The following is a 23,271-nucleotide window of genomic DNA, read 5'->3' as shown; positions in this document are numbered from 1 at the left end:
CTCGCCACTACTGACCCATTAGTTAAACTGGTTAAATATCACTCACCACTACTGACCCATTAGTTAAACTGGTTAAATATCACTCACCACTACTGACCCATTAGTTAAATTGGTTAAATATCACTCACCACTATTGACCCATTAGTTAAACTGGTTAAATATCACTCACCACTACTGACCCATTAGTTAAACTGGTTAACCACCACTCTCCACTCCTGACCCATTAGTTAAACTGGTTATATATCACTCACCACTACTGGCCCATTAGTTAAACTGGTTAAATATCACTCACCACTACTGACCCATTAGTTAAACTGGTTAAATATCACTCTCCACAACTGACCCATTAGTTAAATTGGTTAAATATCACTCTCCACTACTGACCCATTAGTTAAACTGGTTAAATATCACTCACCACTACTGACCCATTAGTTAAACTGGTTAATTATCACTCACCACTACTGGCTCATTAGTTAAACTGGTTAAATATCACTCTCCACTACTGACCTTTTAGTTAAACTGGTTAAATATCACTCACCACTACTGACTCATTAGTTAAACTGGTTAAATATCACTCACCACTACTGAACCATTAGTTAAACTGGCTAACTATCACTCACCACGAGTGACCCATTAGTTAAACTGGTTAAATATCACTCACCACTACTGACCCATTAACTAACTAGTTGTAGGGGCTGGAGGACGTTACAGAGATAGGGAGGGTTGTAGGGGCTGGAGGAAGTTACAGGGATAGGGAGGGTTGTAGGGGCTGGGGGAGGTTACAGGGATAGGGAGGATTGTAGGGACTGGAGGAGGTTACAGAGATAGAGAGGATTGTAGGGACTGGAGGAGGTTACAGAGATAGGGAGAGGTGTAGGTGCTGGAGGAGGTTAGAGAGATAGGGAGGGGTGTAGGGGCTGGAGGAGGTTACAGAGATAGGGAGGGGTGTAGGGGCTGGAGGAGGTTACAGAGATAGGGAGAGGTGTAGGTGCTGGAGGAGGTTACAGAGATAGGGAGGGGTGTAGGGGCCGGAGGAGGTTACAGAGATAGGGAGGGTTGTAGGGACTGGAGGAGGTTACAGAGATAGGGAGGGTTGTAGGGGCTGGAGGAGGTTACAGAGATAGGGAGGGTTGTAGGGACTGGAGGAGGTTACAGAGATAGGGAGGGTTGTAGGGACTGGAGGAGGTTACAGAGATAGGGAGGGTTGTAGGGGCTGGAGGAGGTTACAGAGATAGGGAGGGGTGTAGGGGCTGGAGGGGGTTACAGAGATAGGGAGGGGTGTAGGGGCTGGAGGGGGTTACAGAGATAGGGAGGGGTGTAGGGGCTGGAGGAGGTTACAGAGATAGGGAGGGTTGTTTGGGCTGGAGGAGGTTACAGAGATAGGGAGGGTTGTAGGGGCTGGAGGGGGTTACAGAGATAGGGAGGGGTGTAGGGGCTGGAGGGGGTTACAGAGATAGGGAGGGTTGGAGGGGCTGGAGGATTTTGAAAACAAGGATCCGAATTTTAAATATAAAATTTTCATATTACCTGCAGCACAGAACCAGGCCATTCGGCCCATCTGCTCCGTGCTGGTGTTTCTGCTCCACCCGAGCCTCCTCCCCCCACCTTCTCCATCTCACCCTATCCCCATATCCTCCTGTTCTTTTCTCCCTCACATGTTTATCCAGCTTCCCCTTAAATACAATTAATGTTTATTTTAACTGTGATTTTTGTTGTCTTTCCCTGCCCTTTGCATCTTTCCCCTCCCCCCACACCCCTCCCCCCACACTCCCTCCCCCCACACCCACCTCCCCCCTCCCCCCACACCCCTCCCCCCACACCCCCTCCCTCCACACCCACCTCCCCCCTCCCCCCACACCCCCTCCCCACACACACCCTCCGTCTCCCCAATCCCCTCATACCCACTCCCTCCTTTTGCTCCCTTGGCACCTCGATCACCCACCTTTCCCCTCTGTCCCTCTTCATCACCCCCTCCCTCCACTCCCCCCCTTCCCCGGCTCTCTATTTACCCCCCCGCCCCCGCCATCATGCCCCCTTCCTCACCCCACGTTCTCTGTAGCCGTGGAGCATGATCACTTTATCCACATCGACTACCTTCTCCTGCTGACGGATGAGGATGGCTTCGTGATGGGCCTGGACTTCACACTGACCAACGAGGCTCCTCTCACGGCCACCCAGCTCGCAATCAGAGCCTATGACCTGCTGTGTCAGGGCATCACCTTCCCCATGTGCGGCTGTGAACCCCATCGACCCCGACAGCTGATCCTCGGAGATGAGGATATCCAGAGGTGTGTGTCCCATCAAACACTCCCACGACAGGTACAGCACGGGGTTAGATACAGAGTAAAGCTCCCTCTACACTGTCCCCATCAAACACTCCCAGGGCAGGTACAGCACGGGGTTAGATACAGAGTAAAGCTCCCTCTACACCGTCCCCATCAAACACTCCCAGGACAGGTACAGCACGGGGTCAGATACAGAGTAAAGCTCCCTCTACACCGTCCCCATCAAACACTCCCAGGACAGGTACAGCACGGGGTTAGATACAGAGTAAAGCTCCCTCTACACTGTCCCCATCAAACACTCCCAGGGCAGGTACAGCACGGGGTTAGATACAGAGTAAAGCTCTCTCTACACTGTCCCCATCAAACACTCCCAGGGCAGGTACAGCATGGGGTTAGATACAGAGTAAAGCTCCCTCTACACCGTCCCCGTCAAACACTCCCAGGACAGGTACAGCACGGGGTTAGATACAGAGTAATGCTCCCTCTACACTGTCCCCATCAAACACTCCCAGGGCAGGTACAGCACGGGGTTAGATACAGAGTAAAGCTCCCTCTACACCGTCCCCGTCAAACACTCCCAGGACAGGTACAGCACGGGGTTAGATACAGAGTAAAGCTCCCTCTACACTGTCCCCGTCAAACACTCCCAGGACAGGTACAGCACGGGGTTAGATACAGAGTAAAGCTCCCTCTACACTGTTCCCGTCAAACACTCCCAGGACAGGTACAGCACGGGGTTAGATACAGAGTAAAGCTCCCTCTACACCGTCCCCATCAAACACTCCCAGGGCAGGTACAGCACGGGGTTAGATACAGAGTAAAGCTCCCTCTACACTGTCCCCATCAAACACTCCCAGGACAGGTACAGCACGGGGTTAGACACAGAGTAAAGCTCCCTCTACACCGTCCCCATCAAACACTCCCTGGACAGGTACAGCACGGGGTTAGATACAGAGTAAAGCTCCCTCTACACCGTCCCCATCAAACACTCCCTGGACAGGTACAGCACGGGGTTAGATACAGAGTAAAGCTCCCTCTACACCGTCCCCATCAAACACTCCCTGGACAGGTACAGCACGGGGTTAGATACAGAGTAAAGCTCCCTCTACACTGTCCACATTAAACTCTGTTCACTTTCTTGTTGTGCAGAATTTTGAAGCCAATGATTGTGAAGTTGGGAGTGAGAAGTACCAGGGTGGTTTACCAGTGCAGCGCTCCGAGGAAATTCACGTTCCGCTCAACCCGAGTCAAGGCCTGTCATGTCTGTAAGAAACGTAGTTTTGAAACTACAGTCACCGCATGGTAAGGCCAGAGATTCCAGCGTTGTCGCAGTCCATTCATCAACTGAGAGGCTGCAGTGCTGGGCACATACTGAGAATGCCAAAGGCCACAGGCTTCTCCAGCGGCTAATGGTTAACTGCAAACTCTGAAAAATCCCACATGGTAATAGGGCCCATCCCACAGGGACACCAGGGAGAGACCCCAGTCCCATAGGGGCACCAGGGGGAGGGCCCAGTCCCATAGGGACACCAGGGGGAGGGCCCAGTCCCATAGGGGCACCAGGGGGAGGGCCCAGTCCCATAGGGTCACCAGGGAGAGACCCCAGTCCCATAGGGGCACCAGGGGGAGGGCCCAGTCCCATAGGGGCACCAGGGGGAGGGCCCAGTCCCATAGGGGCACCAGGGGGAGGGCCCAGTCCCATAGGGTCACCAGGGAGAGACCCCAGTCCCATAGGGGCACCAGGGGGAGGGCCCATCCCATAGGGACACCAGGGGGAGGGCCCAGTCCCATAGGGGCACCAGGGGAGAGACCCCAGTCCCATAGGGGCACCAGGGGGAGGGCCCATCCCATAGGGACACCAGGGGCAGGGCCCAGTCCCATAGGGGCACCAGGGGGAGGGCCCAGTCCCATAGGGGCACCAGGGGGAGGGCCCAGTCCCACAGGGGCACCAGGGGGAGAGGGCCCAGTCCCATAGGGGCACCAGGGGAGAGACCCCAGTCCCATAGGGGCACCAGGGGAGAGACCCCAGTCCCATAGGGGCACCAGGGGGAGAGGGCCCAGTCCCATAGGGGCACCAGGGGGAGACCCCAGTCCCATAGGGGCACCAGGGGAGAGACCCCAGTCCCATAGGGGCACCAGGGGCAGGGCCCAGTCCCATAGGGGCACCAGGGGGAGGGCCCAGTCCCATAGGGGCACCAGGGGGAGAGCCCAGTCCCATAGGGGCACCAGGGGAGAGACCCCAGTCCCATAGGGGCACCAGGGGAGAGACCCCAGTCCCATAGGGGCACCAGGGGAGAGACCCCAGTCCCATAGGGGCACCAGGGGAGAGACCCCAGTCCCATAGGGGCACCAGGGGAGAGACCCCAGTCCCATAGGGGCACCAGGGGAGAGACCCCAGTCCCATAGGGGCACCAGGGGCAGGGCCCAGTCCCATAGGGGCACCAGGGGGAGGGCCCAGTCCCATAGGGGCACCAGGGGGAGGGCCCAGTCCCATAGGGGCACCAGGGGGAGGGCCCAGTCCCATAGGGGCACCAGGGGGAGGGCCCAGTCCCATAGGGGCACCAGGGGGAGGGCCCAGTCCCATAGGGGCACCAGGGGGAGGGCCCAGTCCCATAGGGGCACCAGGGGGAGGGCCCAGTCCCATAGGGGCACCAGGGGGAGGGCCCAGTCCCATAGGGGCACCAGGGGGAGGGCCCAGTCCCATAGGGGCACCAGGGGGAGGGCCCAGTCCCATAGGGGCACCAGGGGGAGGGCCCAGTCCCATAGGGGCACCAGGGGGAGGGCCCAGTCCCTGGCTGCTGTCAATGTGAGAGAAGAGTTATTTTGGAATTTGGGAGCTAGAGGAGGCCATTCAGCCCCTCGAGCCACCCTGCCAGTAAGAGTCGGTGTTCGAGGGCTGTTCCCAGTGAGTCAGCCAGGGTGTGTGGGGTTAACCAGATGTTTTTCTATCAGTGAAACCATCGCTCAGTCACCGCTCTCGCTCCCTGCTCCCAACCCTCTTCACCTTCCTCCCCCACCCACTCAGGATCAATCGTGGATTGGGGGAAGGGGCTGGTGCCGGGTGTGGGCTGGGCTTATCCAGGGGCCTTCAGGAGGAAGGAGGCAGTCCAGGAACCACTGCCTCGACACCTCTACCTCCAACAATGCCACATGGAGCAGACTAGCCCCAGCTCCAAGCAGGGACTGTGTTAACTCCACCATCTAGCTGAGGAGTATCTCAACATCCAGGGGGTTAGAGACTCCTGGCTCCTGTCCGTTGTCTCCTCCCTGATCCCTGGCGGAGAATGCAAGTGTGCTGGGTGAGGACAGCAGAGGCCAGTTGTGATTCTCCTGTGGTCGAATAGCCTTGCAATTCATGCTGTGCCACAGACATGTGTGGAGCAGCCTATAGGCCTCTCCACCGAGGACAATCCAGGCCACGCCACTGGTGATTTATTTCCACCCCTGCCCACCAAACTCTGGCACTGAGGCCAGTCAGTGTCTCTGTATCCGTGCAGCAGAGATCCCCAATAGCCAGTAGATGGACTGTCTCACTTTGCACTGTGTCTCTCCAACAGCGAGCGATGTAAAGCTGTTCTGTACTGCTCCGAGATCTGCCAGAGGCTGGACTGGACCAAGACGCCTGAAGATGGAAGCCATCAGTACTGGTGTCAGAAGCTGCAGGAGTACATGAACCATGGAGGGGCTTTGGCACAGTTCCCATTCACCTTCAGCCCAGGTAAGAGCACAAGGTCACAGAGAAAGTAAAAGGGCGGAAGTGGAGCCATTGAACCAAGTGCAGAGCTTTACTCTGTATCTAACCCCGTGCTGTACCTGTCCTGGGAGTGTTTGCTGGGGACAGTGTAGAGGGAGCTTTACTCTGTATCTAACCCCATGCTGTACCTGTCCTGGGAGTGTTTGATGGGGACAGTGTAGAGGGAGCTTTACTCTGTATCTAACCCTGTGCTGTACCTGTCCTGGGAGTGTTTGATAGGGACAGTGTAGAGGGAGCTTTACTCTGTATCTAACCCCGTGCTGTACCTGTCCTGGGAGTGTTTGCTGGGGACAGTGTACAGGGAGCTTTACTCTGTATCTAACCCCGTGCTGTACCTGTCCTGGGAGTGTTTGATGGGGACAGTGTAGAGGGAGCTTTACTCTGTATCTAACCCCGTGCTGTACCTGTCCTGGGAGTGTTTGATGATGACAGTGTAGAGGGATCTTTACTCTGTATCTAACCCCGTGCTGTACCTGTCCTGGGAGTGTTTGCTGGGGACAGTGTAGAGGGAGCTTTACTCTGTATCTAACCCCGTGCTGTACCTGTCCTGGGAGTGTTTGATGATGACAGTGTAGAGGGAGCTTTACTCTGTATCTAACCCCGTGCTGTACCTGTCCGGGGAGTGTTTGATGAGGACAGTGTAGAGGGATCTTTACTCTGTATCTAACCCCGTGCTGTACCTGTCCTGGGAGTGTACCCACTCCTGATCTCTCTGGTGAGTGTGAGAGTCCTGGATGTTGTCATGTTGTCTCAGGACTGGTGATCAATGGTCCTTCAGGTGAGGTCCAGAGGCGGGTGTGGGAGGTGGTTAGAGGGTCAGAGAATGCTCCCTGCCTGGGCACCTACAGCAGGGGAGGTGAAAGGTGTGAGATGGGGAGGTGAGTTTAATGGGTAGAGATTTGTTTGTACTGAGTCACATTCTTTAATTCTGTGTCCTTGTCCAGAGGTGACCAGTGAATTGTTTGACCGTGAACTGTTCCTGACTCGGAATGAGCTGAACTCTGGATACTGGCTGCAGGAAAGCCTGTTAGTGTCAGGATCCCGGCTAGATAACCAGAGCGACTTCGACACAGACACTACTGCCGCATTCAGGAAAGGTGCGAACTCCTCTCACAACGCAGTATATTCAGCTGGTAGAGGCATCACAGCACACACTTCCTCTTCACAAACCAGACCTGTCCCTGGACCCAATAATCACACTGTCAGAGAAAAGGGTTTGACACAGGAACAAACTAAACTGGATACTCAAAGCTGGGATGTCGCTAGCAAAGAGATTCCACACAGTAAATCTTCATAAAATATCAACAACCTACTTCAGGTTACCCGGTCACTCGATATCCTCTCCCCACAAACAGCTAATTGTCCGAGTCATTCACATGTTGTTTCACCGTCCATCCCTCACTGACCTCTCACCCCACTGACCCTTCACCCCACTGACCCCTCACCCGACTGACCTATCATCCAACTCAGTTATCCTTTGACCGAAAATATTTCCTGTCTTAACACCCAAAATTCACATTGTTGACCCTAAGTGTTTACACTGACTTTTGACCCTCAGTGTTTACTCACCTTTGACCCTCAGTGTTTACTCTGACCTTTAACCCTCAGTGTTCACACTGGCCTTTGACTCTCAGTCTTCACGCTGACCATTGACCGGTCCTCCCCCTGGGCCACTGTGTCCATATAGTTTTATTAGAGAGTGCTCAGTAACCAGGGACAGATTTAAAGTAAAAGCAAAAAACTGCGGATGCTGGAAATCTGAAACAAAAATAAAAATACCTGGAAAAACTCAGCAGGTCTGATAGCATCTGCGGAGAGGAGCACAGTTAACGTTTCGAGTCCGTATGACTCTTCAACAGAACTAAGGAAAAATAGAAAAGAGGTGAAATATAAGCTGGTTTAAGGGGGGTGGGACAGGTAGAGCTGGATAGAGGGCCAGTGATAGGTGGAGATAACCAAAAGATGTCACAGACAAAAGGACAAAGAGGTGTTGAAGGTGGTGATATTATCTAAGGAATGTGCTAATTAAGGGTAGAAAGCAGGACAAACAAGGTACAGATAGCCCTAGTGGGGGTGGGGTGGGGGGAAGGGATCGAAATAGGCTAAAAGGTGAGATAAAACAATGGATGGAAATACATTTAAAAATAATGGAAATAGGTGGGGAAAAAAAAATCTATATAAATTATTGGAAAAAACAAAAAGGAGGGGGAAAATCGGAAAGGGGGTGGGGATGGAGGAGAGAGTTCATGATCTAAAGTTGTTGAATTCAATATTCAGTCCGGAAGGCTGTAAAGTGCCTAGTCGGAAGATGAGGTGCTGTTCCTCCAGTTTGCGTTGAGCTTCACTGGAACAATGCAGCAGGCCAAGGACGGACATGTGGGCATGAGAGCAGGGTGGAGTGTTGAAATGGCGAGCGACAGGGAGGTCTGGGTAATGCTTGCGGACAGACCGAAGGTGCTCCCGCCTCCATCCCCACCCCCTTTCCGATCCCCCCTTTTCCAATAATTTATAATTGAAAAAAAACATTTTTCTTTTCCCACCTATTTTAAAATTTCTTAGCTATTAGCACATTCCTTAGATAATATCACCACCGTCAACACCCCTTTGTCCTTTTGTCTATGACAGATTTAAAGTTTAAGGATTTGAGGGGAGTTGTGTAATTATTTTCACCCAGAGAGTGGTTGGGATCTGGAATTCACTGTCTGAAAGGGTGACAGAGACAGAAATCCTCACCACATTAGAAAACACTCGGATGTGTTCCTGAAGTTTTGTAACCGACAGGGAAACGGTTCAGGATGGTGGAAGGTGGGATTTACTGGTTTATTCCTACTCCTTGTTCATGAATAGCTAGTATATACATGGTGGGCTGAATGGCTTCCTTCTGTGCCCTAGATCTTTCTAAATTTCAATTCTTCCTGACATTTGTTCCTTACACAACACAGGGACTGGCTTTATTTTTCTGGGTTACAGAACTCGGGAACGAGCAATGCTAATAATGTCCCTTTGGAAGGTGTATAAATGTGATGTTGACATGATGAAGTCTTATACCAGCTTCTATCATTGGTATTGTGCCTCTTCACAGAGAGGATGAACCCCTATCATCCACTTAAAAAGGAGGGTGCGATCTTACTACAGGACATCCCACCTGAACCAGCCAATGTGAAGACACCATTTGGTGAGTCCATCTCTGCCACACAACCTCCTTTCCCACTTCAGGGAGATGCAAGAACCAATCCCACCGGCCAGGGCTATGTGAGCACCCTGACCAGTGAAAAGAACAGCATTCCATTTCGGAAGATCATTCAACCTGTCCCTCCCTCCATTCCCAAACCCTCTGTCTCTCTCCCTCCATCCCCAAACCCTCTGTCTCTCTCTCCCTCCATCCCCAAACCCTCTCTCTCTCTCTCTCCCTCCATCCTCAAACCCTCTGTCTCTCTCTCTCCCTCCATCCCCAAACCCTCTGTCTCTCTCTCCCTCCATCCCCAAACCCTCTGTCTCTCCCTCCATCCCCAAACCCTCTGTCTCTCTCTCTCTCCATCCCCAAACCCTGTGTCTCCCTCTCCCTCCATCCCCAAACCCTCTGTCTCTCTCTCCCTCCATCCCCAAACCCTCTGTCTTTCTCTCCCTCCATCCCCAAACCCTCTGTCTCTCTCCCTCCATCCCCAAACCCTCTGTCTCTCTCCCCCTCCATCCCCAAACCCTCTGTCTCTCTCTCCCTCCATCCCCAAACCCTCTGTCTCTCTCCCTCCATTCCCAAACTCTCTGTCTCTCTCCCCCTCCATCCCCAAACCCTCTGTCTCTCTCTCTCCCTCCATCCCCAAACCCTCTGTCTCTCTCCCTCCATTCCCAAACTCTCTGTCTCTCTCTCCCTCCATCCCCAAACCCTCTGTCTCTCTCTCTCCCTCCATCCCCAAACCCTCTGTCTCTCTCTCCCTCCATCCCCAAACCCTCTGTCTCTCTCTCCCTCCATCCCCAAACCCTCTCTCTCTCTCTCCCTCCATCCCCAAACCCTCTCTCTCTCTCTCTCCCTCCATCCCCAAACCCTCTGTCTCTCTCTCCCTCCATCCCCAAACCCTCTCTCCCTCTCTCTCCCTCCATCCCCAAAGCCTCTGTCTATCTCTCCCTCCATCCCCAAGCCTGGATGTTGGCCTGTTTGGCTGTTGACTCCACACCATGTTAAGCAGTCCATCCATGGAATGAATATTCGGGGGAGCCACAGGCTTCAGTCTCCCCTCCCTAGGCCGGGTGTGTATCCCGGCTTCACTCCCCAGCTGAGGACTGGGAATAGGGGAGAGTTGCGATCAGGGCCATGTGAAATATTCTCACCCATAGTAACATTGTCAGGAACCTGGGCAGATTATTGAAAGAAATGGAAGAAGGACAAACATTTCTAGAGCACCTTTCACCGCCTCACAATGTCCGAAAGAGCCAATTGAAATATTTTCAAAGTATTTCAATGTGCAAAGCAAGATCCCACCAATAGCAGTGAAATAATGACCAGGTAATCTGTTTCAATGATGCTGTTTGAGAGATAAACATTGACCCAGGACATGAGAGACCATCCCATCTGAAAGACAGCACCTTCAACAGTGCAGCACTCCCTCAATACTGACCCTCCGACAGTGCCGCGCTCCCTCAGTACTGACCCTCTGAGAGTGTGGCGCTCCCTCAGTACTGACCCTCCGACAGTGCGGCACTCCCTCAGTACTGACCCTCCGACAGTGCTGCACTCCCTCAGTACTAACCCTCCGACAGTGCAGCGCTCCCTCAGTACTGACCCTCCGACGGTGCGATGCTCCCTCAGTACTGACCCTCTGACAGTGCGATGCTCCCTCAGTACTGACCCTCCGACAGTGCGGCACTCCCTCAGTACTGTCCCTCCGACAGTGCGGCGCTCCCTCAGTACTGACCCTCCGACGGTGCGATGCTCCCTCAGTACTGACCCTCCGACAGTGCGGCACTCCCTCAGTACTGACCCTCCGACAGTGCGGCACTCTCTCAGTACCGTACTGGGAGTGTCGACATGGTTTTTCTAAATTCATTCACGGGATGTGGGCTTCACTGGCTGGACCAGCATTTATTGCCCATCCCTAATTGCCCTTGAGAAGGTGGTGGTGAGCTGCCTTCTTGAACCACTGCAGTCCCTGTGGTGTAGGTACACCCACAGTGTTGTTAGGGAGGGAGTTCCAGGATTTTGACCCAGCGACAGTGAAGGAACGGCGATATATTTCCAAGTCAGGATGGTGAGTGGCTTGGAGGGGAAATTTCAGGTGGTGGGGTTCCCATCTATCTGCTGCCCTTGTCCTTCTAGATGGTGGTGGTCATGGGTTTGGAAGGTGCTGTCAAAGGAGCCTTGGTGAATACCTGCAGTGCATCTTGTAGATGGTACACTCACTGCTGCTACTGCGCGTCGGTGGTGGAGGGAGTGAATGTTTGTGGATGTGGTGCCAATCAGGCAGGGCTGCTTTGTCCTGGATGGTGTTGAGCTTCTTCAGTGTTGTGGGAGCTGCACTCGTCCAGGCAAGTGGGGAGTTTTCCATCACACTCCTGACTTGTGCCTTGTAGATGATGGACAGGCTTTGGGGAGTCAGGAGGTGGGTTACTCACCGCACGATTCCTAGCCTCTGACCTGCTCTTGTACCCACAGTATTTATATGGCTAGTCCAGTTCAGTTTCTGGTCAATGGTAACCCCCAGGATGTTGAGTGGGGGATTCAGTGATGGTGATAACATTGAACTTGATGTCAATGGTTGGATTCTCTCTTGTTGGAGATGGTCATTGCCTGACACTTGTGTGGCGCGAATGTTACTTGCCACTTATCAGCCCAAGACTGGATATTGTCCAGGTCTTGCTGCATTTGGACATGGACTGCTTCAGTATCTGAGGAGTCGCGAATGGTGCTGAACATTGTGCAATCATCAGCGAACATCCCCACTTCTGACCCTTTGATGGAAGAAAGGTCATTGATGAAGCAGCTGAAGATGGTTGGGTCGAGGACACTACCCTGAGGAACTCCTGCAGTGATGTCCTGGAGCTGAGATGACTGACCTCCAACAACCACAACCATCTTCCTTTGTGCTAGGCATGACTCCAACCAGTGGAGAGTTTCCACCCCCGATTCCCATTGACTCCAGTTTTGCTAGGGCTCCTTGATGCCACACTCGGTCAAATGCGGCCTTGATGTCAAGGGCAGCCACTCTCACCTCACCTCAGGAGTTCAGCTCTTTTGTCCATGTTTGACCCAAGGCTGTAATGAGGTCAGGAGCTGAGTGACCCTGGCAGAACCCAAACTGGGCATCAGTGAGCAGGTTATTGCTAAGCAAGTGTCACTTGATAGCACTGTTGATGACCCCTTCCATCACTTTATTGATGATGGAGAGTAGACTGATGGGGCCGGGTTGGATTTGTCCTGCTTTTTGTGTACAGGACATACCTGGGCAATTTTCCACATTGCTGGGTAGATGCCAGTGTTGTAGCTGTACTGGAACAGCTTGGCTAGGGGCACAGCAAGTTCTGGAGCACAAGTCTTCAGTACTATTGCCGGAATATTGTCAGGGCCCATAGCCTTTGCAGTATCCAGTGCCTTCAGCCGTTTCTTGATATCACGTGGAGGGAATCGAATTGGCTGAAGACTGGAATCTGTGATGCTGGGGACCTCAGGAGGAGGCTGAGATGGATCATCCACTCGGCACTTCTGGCTGGAGATTGTTGCAAATGCTTCAGCCTTACCTTTTGCACTGATGTGCTGGGCTCCTCCATCATTGAGGATGGGGATATTTGTGGAGCCTCCTCCTCCAGTGAGTTGCTTAATTGTCCTCAAGTCTCTGAAGTGGCTACAGTAGCGTGGCGGTGATGTTACTGGTTGGTTAAATGCAGAATCCTGGACTAATAATCTGGTAAAAACAAGTTCAAATTGCAACAGGGCAGTTTGTGAATTGAATTTGGTTGATTGTATGAATCTGGAATGAAAAGTGAGTCTCTGTAATGGTGACCATGAAGCTACTGGACTGTCGGAAAAGCCCATCCGGCTCATAATGTCCCTTTAGGGAGGGGAATCTGCCGTCCTTACCCGGTCTGGCCCTACATGTGACTCCAGACCCACAGCAATGGGGTTGACACTTTGACTGCCCCCTGAGAAGGGCAATCAATCTACGAAGGTGCCTCACCACCAACTTCTCAAGGGGCAATTAGGAATGGGCAATAAACACTGGCCCAGCCAGCGACGCCCACACCAATTTTTTAAAAAATGATGAAAAATCAGGTTGCTGGGGTGTGACTTCAGCGCAGAACCTTCGGAGACAGTCCTGGGAGAGCTGAGCCAAAGCTGACGTGTGGTTGAAGACACTCATGCAAGAGCAGAACGCAATAATCTGAAGCTGATCAACCAGAAATGAATCTTCTTTCTCCGCAGTGACATGGAAATCTTACTACCAGTGGCGAGGATTTGACATGGATTCACCAGTCGCTGTGCTTCTCTCCTACCCCCTCACCATTTACCACATCATCACCAGCCTGGTCCCACAGCACTGTGAGTTATCCCGAGAGTTAGCAGGCAGAGGGCCTCTTCCACACAACCTGCACATCACCACAGCGAGAGTCGTATGTACCGGAGCAGGAGTTACTATATAACACTGGGGTACAGTACTGGTGGAGACGGGTCTGTCACTGTATAACACTGGGGTACAGTACTGGTGGGGACGGGTCTGTCACTGTATAACAATGGGTACAGTACTGGTGGGGACGGGTCTGTCACTGTATAACACTGGGGTACAGTACTGGTGGGGACGGGTCTGTCACTGTATAACACTGGGGTACAGTACTGGTGGGGACGGGTCTGTCACTGTATAACACTGGGGTACAGTCCTGGTGGGGACGGGTCTGTCACTGTATAATAATGGGGTACAGTACTGGTGGGGACGGGTCTGTCACTGTATAACACTGGGGTACAGTACTGGTGGGGACAGGTCTGTCACTGTATAACACTGGGGTACAGTACTGGTGGGGACAGGTCTGTCACTGTATAACACTGGGGTACAGTACTGGTGGGGACAGGTCTGTCACTGTATAACACTGGGGTACAGTACTGGTGGGGACAGGTCTGTCACTGTATAACACTGGGGTACAGTACTGGTGGGGACGGGCCTGTCACTGTATAACACTGGGGTACAGTACTGGTGGGGACAGGTCTGTCACTGTATAACACTGGGGTACAGTACTGGTGGGAACAGGTCTGTCACTGTATAACACTGGGGTACAGTACTGGTGGGGACGGGTCTGTCACTGTATAACACTGGGGTACAGCACTGGTGGGGACAGGCTCCTCTCGACACCTGCGATTTATTGCGATTCACCATTTGATATTTCTCCAGTTCCAGAATTGAATATCTTGAACAAACAGTCGCTCAAAATCCACATCCTGGAAGCGCAGAAACAGTTTGAGATACGGATGGTGTTCTGGGTGAGTCCCCACCAAACACTCCCAGGACAGGTACAGCACGGGGTTAGATACAGAGTAAAGCTCCCTCTACACTGTCCCCATCAACCACTCCCAGGACAGGTACAGCACGGGGTTAGATACAGAGTAAAGCACCCTCTACACTGTCCCCATCAACCACTCCCAGGACAGGTACAGCACGAGGTTAGATACAGAGTAAAGCTCCCTCTACAATGTCCCCATCAAACACTCCCAGGACAGGTACAGCACGGGGTTAGATACAGAGTAAAGCTCCCTGTACACTGTCCCCATCAAACACTCCCAGGACAGGTACAGCACGGGGTTAGATACAGAGTAAAGCTCCCTGTACACTGCTAGGGCAGGGAGGGATCAACAGGGTGAGGGTTCCCTGTACATGGTGTGGGTGAGTGGAGGAGGCACGAACAGTTTTGAATTTAGTGTGTGCTGGAGGTGTTTTCTGAGTGTGGGATCAGGGTGTGAGTGCACAGCTTTCCCCTGTGGGTGATTTCTCAGGTGAATGATCGTGTCTTGTCCTGTGTCATTTTCTGCAGGAACTCGCTGTGCTCTTGCCTCATGTGACCTTTGAGATTCATTTTGTTGGTGACAACTTACCCCCGGAAGTGGATGAACAGCACTTCAGCCTGCAGAGAAAGGTGTGAGGCAACGCCAGGGTGGGCCCAGGGTGAGGGGGCCCAGGGTGTGTGTGTGGGGGCCCCAGGGTGTGTGTGTGTGTGGGCCCCAGGGTGTGTGTGTGTGGGCCCCAGGGTGAGGGGCCCCAGGGTGAGGGGCCCCAGGGTGAGGGGCCCCAGGGTGAGGGGGCCCAGGGTGAGGGGGCCCAGGGTGTGTGTGTGGGGGCCCAGGGTGTGTGTGTGGGGGCCCAGGGTGTGTGTGTGGGGGCCCAGGGTGTGTGTGTGGGGGCCCAGGGTGTGTGTGTGGGGGCCCAGGGTGTGTGTGTGGGGGCCCAGGGTGTGTGTGTGGGGGCCCAGGGTGTGTGTGTGGGGGCCCAGGGTGTGTGTGTGGGGGCCCAGGGTGTGTGTGTGGGGGCCCAGGGTGTGTGTGTGTGGGCCCAGGGTGTGTGTGTGTGGGCCCAGGGTGTGTGTGTGGCCCAGGGTGAGTGCGGGTTGTAAGGGTGAGGGGGTGCCTATGGTAAGGGGGTGCAGGGTAACGGAGGGGTGACAGGGTGTGGCTGGTTGCACAGTGTGAGGGGGGTGTTAGAGGATGGATGGTGCACCCAGAGGGACACAGTGGATACCGTGTGAGAGACTCTGCCCCATGTCAGTGGAATCAGATTTAATAAGAAGTTGGAATTGGACAGAAACTCAAAGTGGGAAAATTTGCAAAGCTTTGGCGAAAGAGCCGGGGTGAGATGGTTCATTGAGCCAGCACAGGCACAATGGGCAGAATGGCCTCCTCCTATGCTGGTGGATTGTATAACATGCTGGAAGGTGTCGGGGTTGGGGGGGGTGTCACTGCTCTGGCTGCTCTGGACCCCCTCCTGCTCTGCACTCAGCCCAGACCTGGGAGCGATCCAGATCCAGATCCAGAATCTGAGCCTGTTTCTGTCACCCCCACCCCCCCAAACACCCTCCCCAACATCCAACCCCAACCCCAACCCCAACCCCACCCCAACCCCAACCCCCACCCCTCCAAACACCCTCCCCAACCCCAACCCCAACTCCCCCAACCCCAACCCCAACCCCAACCCCAACCCCAACCCCAACCCCAACCCCAACCCCAACCCCAACCCCAACCCCAACCCCAACCCCCCCAACCCCAACCCCAACCCCAACCCCAACTCCAACCCCCCCCAACTCCAACCCCAACCCCAACCCCAACCCCAACTCCAACCCCAACCCCAACATCCAACCCCAACCCCAACCCCAACCCCACCCCAACCCCCACACCCCCAAACACCCTCCCCAACCCCAACCCCCCCAACCCCAACTCTCCCAACCCCAACCCCAACCCCAACCACAACTCCAACCCCCCCAACCCCAACCACCCTCCCCAACCACCCTCCCCAACCCCAACCCCAACTCCAACCCCAACCCCAACCCCAACTCCAACCCCAAACACCCTCCCCAACCCCATCCCCCACCACCCCAACCCCAACCCCCACCCCCCCCAACCGCAACCCCAACCCCAACTCCAACCCCAACCCCAACCCCAACTCCAACCCCAACTCCAACCCCAACCCCAACCCCAACTCCAACCCCAACTCCAACCCCAACTCCAACCCCAACCCCAACCCCAACTCAAACCCCAACTCAAACCCCAACCCCAACCCCAACCCCAACTCCAACCCCAACTCCAACCCCAACTCCAACCCCAACCCCAACCCCAACTCAAACCCCAACCCCAACCCTAACTCCAACCCCAACCCCAAACACCCTCCCCAACCCCAACCCCAACTCCAACCCCAACCCCAAACCCAACCCCAAACCCAACCCCAAACCCAACCCCAACCCCAACCCCAACCCCAACCCCAACCCCAACCCCAACCCCAACCCCAACCCCAACCCCAAACCCAACCCCAAACCCAACTCCAACCCCAACCCAACCCCAACTCCAACTCCAACTCCAACCCCAACCCCAACCCCAACAGGACGGCCAGGTGTGTGTGGTGAACCCCAACATCTGTATCAGCGAGGAGAGGACCGACAGGAGGAACATTCGCATCAAAGTTTGTTCGAAACCTTACCACATGCTTCAGGGACCAAAGGCAGATCTGGTGATTGGTGAGTGAGGCGTCAGACACACTGGGATCGGGAGTGGGGGGGGGGGGGGGGGGGCACTGGGAGGGGGGGGGCGGCACCGGGAGGGGGGGGTCACTGGGAGGGGGGGCACTGGGAGTGGGGAGGATGGGGAGGTGGGGTGCATTGGGAATGGGGAGGGGGGGGCACAGGTAATGGGGAAGGGGAGGGGCGGCACTGGGAATGGGGAGGGGGGCACTGGGAGTGAGGAGGATGGGGGGGGCATTGGGAATGGGGAGAGGGGCACTGGGAGCGGGGAGGTTGGGGAGGGGGGCACTGGAAATGGGGAAGGGGGAGGGGGGCACTGGGTATGGGGATGGAGAGATTGGAGACAATGAGTTTGTGGATGGATGGGTGGTGGGTTAGTGATGGGACTGGGCTCTAGGACTCTGGGCACTGGGACTCTGGGCACTGGGACTCTGGGGCTCTGGGCACTGGGACTCTGGGGCTCTGGGCACTGGGACTCTGGGGCTCTGGGCACTGGGACTCTGGGCACTGAGACTCTGGGGCTCTGGGGCTCTGGGCACTGGGACTCTGGGCACTGGGACTCTGGGCACTGGGACTCTGGGCACTGGGACTCTGGGCACTGGGACTCTGGGCACTGGGACTCTGGGCACCGGGACTCTGGGCACCGGGACTCTGGGCACCGGGACTCTGGGCACCGGGACTCTGGGCACCGGGACTCTGGCCACTGGGACTCTGGCCACTGGGGCTCTGGCCACTGGGGCTCTGGCCACTGGGGCTCTGGGACTCTAGTCACTGGGACTCTGGGACTCTGGGTGTGGTGTTAGATGTGTTTTATACAGTGTAGCTCTTCACCCTCCGTAATGATCAACATAAGAGTTTCCTGTCTGTAATTTCAGGGTTTAATGTGGGGTTTGGACTGAGTGGGACCTGGTTACGTTCTCTACCCAGGCTGCAGGTGAGCTGTGACTGACAGAAATATATACACGTGTGCACACGCACACGCACATGCACACGCACACACACGCACACGCACAGGCACACGTGCACACACGGACTTGAAACATGAACTCTGTTTCTCTCTCCTCAGATGCTGCCAGAGTTGCTGAGCTTTTCCAGCAGTTTTTGTTTCCCTTTCACTCTCAGACACAGCCGTGCACAGCGCACTATCTCTCTAAAAGGCATTGCTGTTAGACTGGCAGGTGGTGAGGGAACCAACAAGAGGGAAAAACATGCTTGACCTCATCCTCACCAACCTGCCTGCCACAGATGTATCTGTCCATGACAGTATCGGTAGGAGTGACCACTGCACAGTCATTGCGGAGATGAAAAGTCCCGTCTTCACATTGAGGATACCCTCCATCGTGTTGTGTGGCACTACCACCGTGCTAAATGGGATAGATTTCAAACAGATCTAGCAACTCAAGACTGAGCATCCATGAGGTGCTGTGGGTCATCAGCAGCAGCAGAATTGTACTCGAACACAATCTGTAACCTCATTGCCCGGCATATCCCCCACCCTACCATTACCATCAAGCTAGGGGGTCAATCTTGGTTCAATGAAGAGTGCAGGAGGGCATGCCAGGAGCAGCACCAGGCATACCGAAAAATGAGGTGTCCACCTGGTGAAGCTATAACACAGGACTACTTGTGTGTCAAACAGCATAAGCAGCAAGTGATAGACAGGGCTAAGCGATTCAACAACCAACGGATCAGATCTAAGCTCTGCAGTCCTGCCACATCCAGTCGTGAATGGTGGTGGACAATTAAACAACTCACTGGAGGAGGAGGCTCCACAAATATCCCCATCCTCAATGATGGAGGAGCCCAGCACATCAGTGCAAAAGGTTAGGCTGAAGCATTTGCTACAATCTTCAGCCAGAAGTGCCGAGTGGATGATCCATCTTGGCCTCCTCCAGAGGTCCCCAGCATCACTGATGCCAGTCTTCAGCCAATTCGATTCACTCCACATGATATCAAGAAATGGCTGAAGGCACTGGATACTGCAAAGGGTATGGGCCCTGTCAATATTCCACCAATAGAACTGAAAACTTGTGCTCCAGAACTTGCCATGCCCCTAGCCAAGCTGTTCCAGTACAGCTCAACACTGGCATCTACCCGGCTATGTGGAAAATTGCCCAGGTATGTCCTGTACACAAAAAGCAGGACAAATCCAACCCGGCCAATTACCGCCCCATCAGTCTACTCTCCATCATCAGTAAAGTAATGGAAGGGGTCATCAACAGTGCTATCAAGCAGCACTTGCTTAGCAATAACCTGCTCACTGATGCCCAGTTTGGGTTCCGCCAGGGCCACTCAGCTCCTGACCTCATTACAGCCTTGGTTCAAAAATGGACAAAAGAGCTGAACTCATGAGGTGAGGTAAGAGTGACTGCCCTTGACATCAAGGCCGCATTTGACCGAGTGTGGCATCAAGGAGCCCTAGCAAAACTGGAGTCAATGGGAATTGGGGAAAACTCTCTGCTGGTTGGAGTCATGCCTAGCACAAAGGAAGATGGTTGTGGCTGTTGGAGGTCAGTCATCTCAGCTCTAGGACATCACTGCAGGAGTTCCTCGGGGTAGTGTCCTTGGCCCAACCATCTTCAGCTGCTTCATCAATGACCTTCCTTCTATCATAAGGTCAGAAATGGGGATGTTCGCTGATGATTGCACAATGTTCAGCGCCATTCACAACTCCTCAGATACTGAAGCAGCCCATGTCCAAATGCAGCAAGACCTGGACAATATCCAGGCTTGGGCTGACAAATTGCAAGTAACATTCGTGCCACACAAGTGCCAGGCAATGACCATCTCCAACAAGAGAGAATCTAACCATCGCCCCTTGATGTTCAATGGCATTACCCTCACTGAATCCCCCACTATCAACATCCTGGGGGTTACCATTGACCAGAAACTGAACTGGACCAGCCATATAAATACTGTGGGTACAAGAGCAGGTCAGAGGCTGGGAATCCTGCAGTGAGTAACTCACCTCCTGACTCCCCAAAGCCTGTTCACCATCTACAAGGCACAAGTCAGGAGTGTGATGGAATACTCCCCACTTGCCTGGATGAGTGCAGCTCCCACATCACTCAAGAAGCTCAACACCGTCCAGGACAAAGCAGCCGCTTGATTGGCACCACATCCACAAACATTCACTCCCTCCACCACCAACGCACAGTAGCAGCAGTGTGTAGTTCTCCTCCAAATCACTTACCATCCTGACTTGGAAATATATCGGCCGTTCCTTCACTGTCGCTGGGTCAAAAATCCTGGAACTCCCTCCCTAACAGCGCTGTGGGTGTACCTACACCACATGGACTGCAGCGGTTCAAGAAGGCAGCTCACCCCCACCTTCTCAAGGGCAATTAGGGATGGGCAATAAATGCTGGGCCCAGCCAGTGACACCCACATCCTGTGAATGGATTAAAAAACACACACACTCTCAAATAGAGACGCGTACACCCGTCTCAGTGGGACTGGGGGTGGAGGAAGGCACTGGGGGTGGAGGGGGACACTGGGGGTTGGGGGTGGAGGGAGACACTGGGGGTTGGGAGGCATGAGGTGACATTTCTGGTTCTCAGTTTGTTTCCTCTCCATTTTCACTCTCTGCCTTTCCTTTCCCTCTGTGCAGTCTCTTCGGGTTCCAGCTTTCTTCACTGAGTGCAGTGAGTACAGCTGTGACATTGACAACCAGACCATGAGCACAGCAGCCGGAGGATCGATCAGCCAACCCATCATTAACCCCTTCCGCTCTCCCTTTCGAATCATTGGCATCGATAACAAGCTGCCCTGGTGAGTGGAGAATCTCTCAGCCACTAGCACAAACCCGACAGGAGAATGACCTGAGGGCCTTTGGGATGTCTGTGCTTTTATTGGAATTCCATTCAAGGCTTGTCCTGCCCTCTGGTCCAACCAACTATCAACGTGAAACAATTCATCAGCTGTGTGAGAATCAAGATCCCTATCCCTCCATCTCCAATTCCTCTGTCTCTCTCCCCCCTCTAAATATTCACACTCTCTCCCTCCATCTCCAATTCCTCTGTGTCTCTCTCTCCCCCCTCTAAATATTCACACTCACTCCCTCCATCTCCAATTCCTCTGTGTCTCTCTCTCCCCCGTCTAAATATTCACACTCACTCCCTCCATCTCCAATTCCTCTGTGTCTCTCCCCCCTCTAAATATTCACACTCACTCCCTCCATCTCCAATTCCTCTGTGTCTCTCCCTCCCTCTAAATATTCACACTCACTCCCTCCATCTCCAATTCCTTTGTGTCTCTCCCTCCCTCTAAATATTCACACTCACTCCCTCCATCTCCAATTCCTCTGTGTCTCTCTCTCCCCCTCTAAATATCCACACTCACTCCCTCCATCTCCAATTCCTCTGTGTCTCTCTCTCCCTCCCTCTAAATATTCACACTCACTCCCTCCATCTCCAATTCCTCTGTGTCTCTCTCTCCCCCTCTAAATATCCACACTCACTCCCTCCATCTCCAATTCCTCTGTGTCTCTCTCCCTCCATCTCCATTTCCTCTGTGTCTCTCTCTCCCCCTCTAAATATCCACACTCACTCCCTCCATCTCCAATTCCTCTGTGTCTCTCCCCCCCTCTAAATATTCACACTCACTCCCTCCATCTCCAATTCCTCTGTGTCTCTCCCCCCTCTAAATATTCACACTCACTCCCTCCATCTCCAATTCCTCTGTGTCTCTCTCTCCCCCTCTAAATATCCACACTCACTCCCTCCATCTCCAATTCCTCTGTGTCTCTCTCTCCCCCGTCTAAATATTCACACTCACTCCCTCCATCTCCAATTCCTCTGTGTCTCTCTCCCTCCATCTCCAATTCCTCTGTGTCTCTCCCCCCCTCTAAATATTCACACTCTCTCCCTCCATCTCCAATTCCTCTGTGTCTCTCTCTCCCCCGTCTAAATATTCACACTCTCTCCCTCCATCTCCAATTCCTCTGTGTCTCTCTCCCTCCATCTCCAATTCCTCTGTGTCTCTCTCTCCCCCTCTAAATATCCACACTCACTCCCTCCATCTCCAATTCCTCTGTGTCTCTCTCCCTCCATCTCCATTTCCTCCCTCTCTCTTCCCCCTCCAAATATTCACACTCCCTATCTCCAATTCTTCAGTCTATTCATTGGACAAGGGGATTAGGGATTAAGGAGGGGGAGTTAAACAGGAAATAATTCAATGGTGTACCAGGCTTGAGGGGTTGAATGGCCTCCTCTGGTGTTTACACTCGACAATAGATTTTCCTTCTCTGGACATTAGTGATGGGTTTTTACAACAATCATTTCACGATCGTTAGACTCTTAATTCCAGATTTTTATTGAATTCAAATTCCACCATTTGCCGTGATGGGATTGGAACCCGGGTCCGTGGAGAATTAGCCTGGCTCTCTGGATGACTAGTCAGTGACAATATCGCTACACCATCGCCTCCCCGTAAACTTTAAAGTGATTTTCAAAAGAAGCAAATGTGATGTGAGAAAAACCCCTTTCACCCAGCGAGTGGTTGGGGTCTGGGATGTGCTGCCTGGGAGTGTGGTGGAGGCAGGTTCAATCGAGATGTTCCAGAGGGCATTGGATGATTATATGAATAGAAACAATGGGCAGGGGGTACGGGGAAAAGGCAGGAGGTTGGCACTGAGTTAAAATGCCCAGAGAGCCAGTGCAGACACGATGGGCCGAATGGCCTCCTTCTGTGACGCGGTGAATCGGGGCTTTCTTGGGCGGGGAGGGATCGGGCACCCTTGGGAGTTGGGGGGGGGGACAAGGGGGCTGGGTGGTGGCGGAGGGAGGGCACAGGGACAGGGTACAATCTTGGGGTGGGCACCCCCAGTGCGTGCGAGGCACCCGCTCCCTCACCAAAGGATGTACTCCCCCCTTTCCTTCCCTCCCACCCTTTCACCAACTGTTCACCCAGGTAATTGGGCAGCTATGGGGCGCAGTGGGTGGTGATGGCAGAGTGGCTGTGTGGCAGTGGGATAGGAGGAGGCTGAGGAAGGGTTAGACAGGCTGGGCCTTGAATCCATTGGAGTTGAGAAGAGTG

At 53.8% G+C, this 23,271-nt stretch overlaps 1 protein-coding gene across 1 annotated transcript in view; it reads left to right on the top strand.

Annotated features, from left to right (window-relative positions):
- LOC144674689 (zinc finger MYND domain-containing protein 15-like) overlaps positions 1-23,271 on the top strand; it is a 29,537-nt gene that overhangs the window by 794 nt on the left and 5,472 nt on the right. The window contains exons 2-11 of the mRNA XM_078535928.1: positions 2,060-2,288; positions 3,435-3,550; positions 5,806-6,003; positions 6,984-7,136; positions 9,122-9,214; positions 14,409-14,497; positions 15,046-15,147; positions 17,100-17,232; positions 18,111-18,169; positions 20,846-21,006. Coding sequence (XP_078392054.1) covers positions 2,060-2,288; positions 3,435-3,550; positions 5,806-6,003; positions 6,984-7,136; positions 9,122-9,214; positions 14,409-14,497; positions 15,046-15,147; positions 17,100-17,232; positions 18,111-18,169; positions 20,846-21,006 — 1,333 coding nt within the window. The remainder of the gene's footprint in view (positions 1-2,059; positions 2,289-3,434; positions 3,551-5,805; positions 6,004-6,983; positions 7,137-9,121; positions 9,215-14,408; positions 14,498-15,045; positions 15,148-17,099; positions 17,233-18,110; positions 18,170-20,845; positions 21,007-23,271) is intronic.

Source organism: Cetorhinus maximus, unplaced genomic scaffold, assembly GCF_964194155.1.
Source record: "Cetorhinus maximus unplaced genomic scaffold, sCetMax3.hap1.1 HAP1_SCAFFOLD_752, whole genome shotgun sequence".
Lineage (NCBI taxonomy): Eukaryota > Metazoa > Chordata > Chondrichthyes > Lamniformes > Cetorhinidae > Cetorhinus > Cetorhinus maximus.
This window is presented reverse-complemented; position numbering and strand designations above follow the sequence as displayed.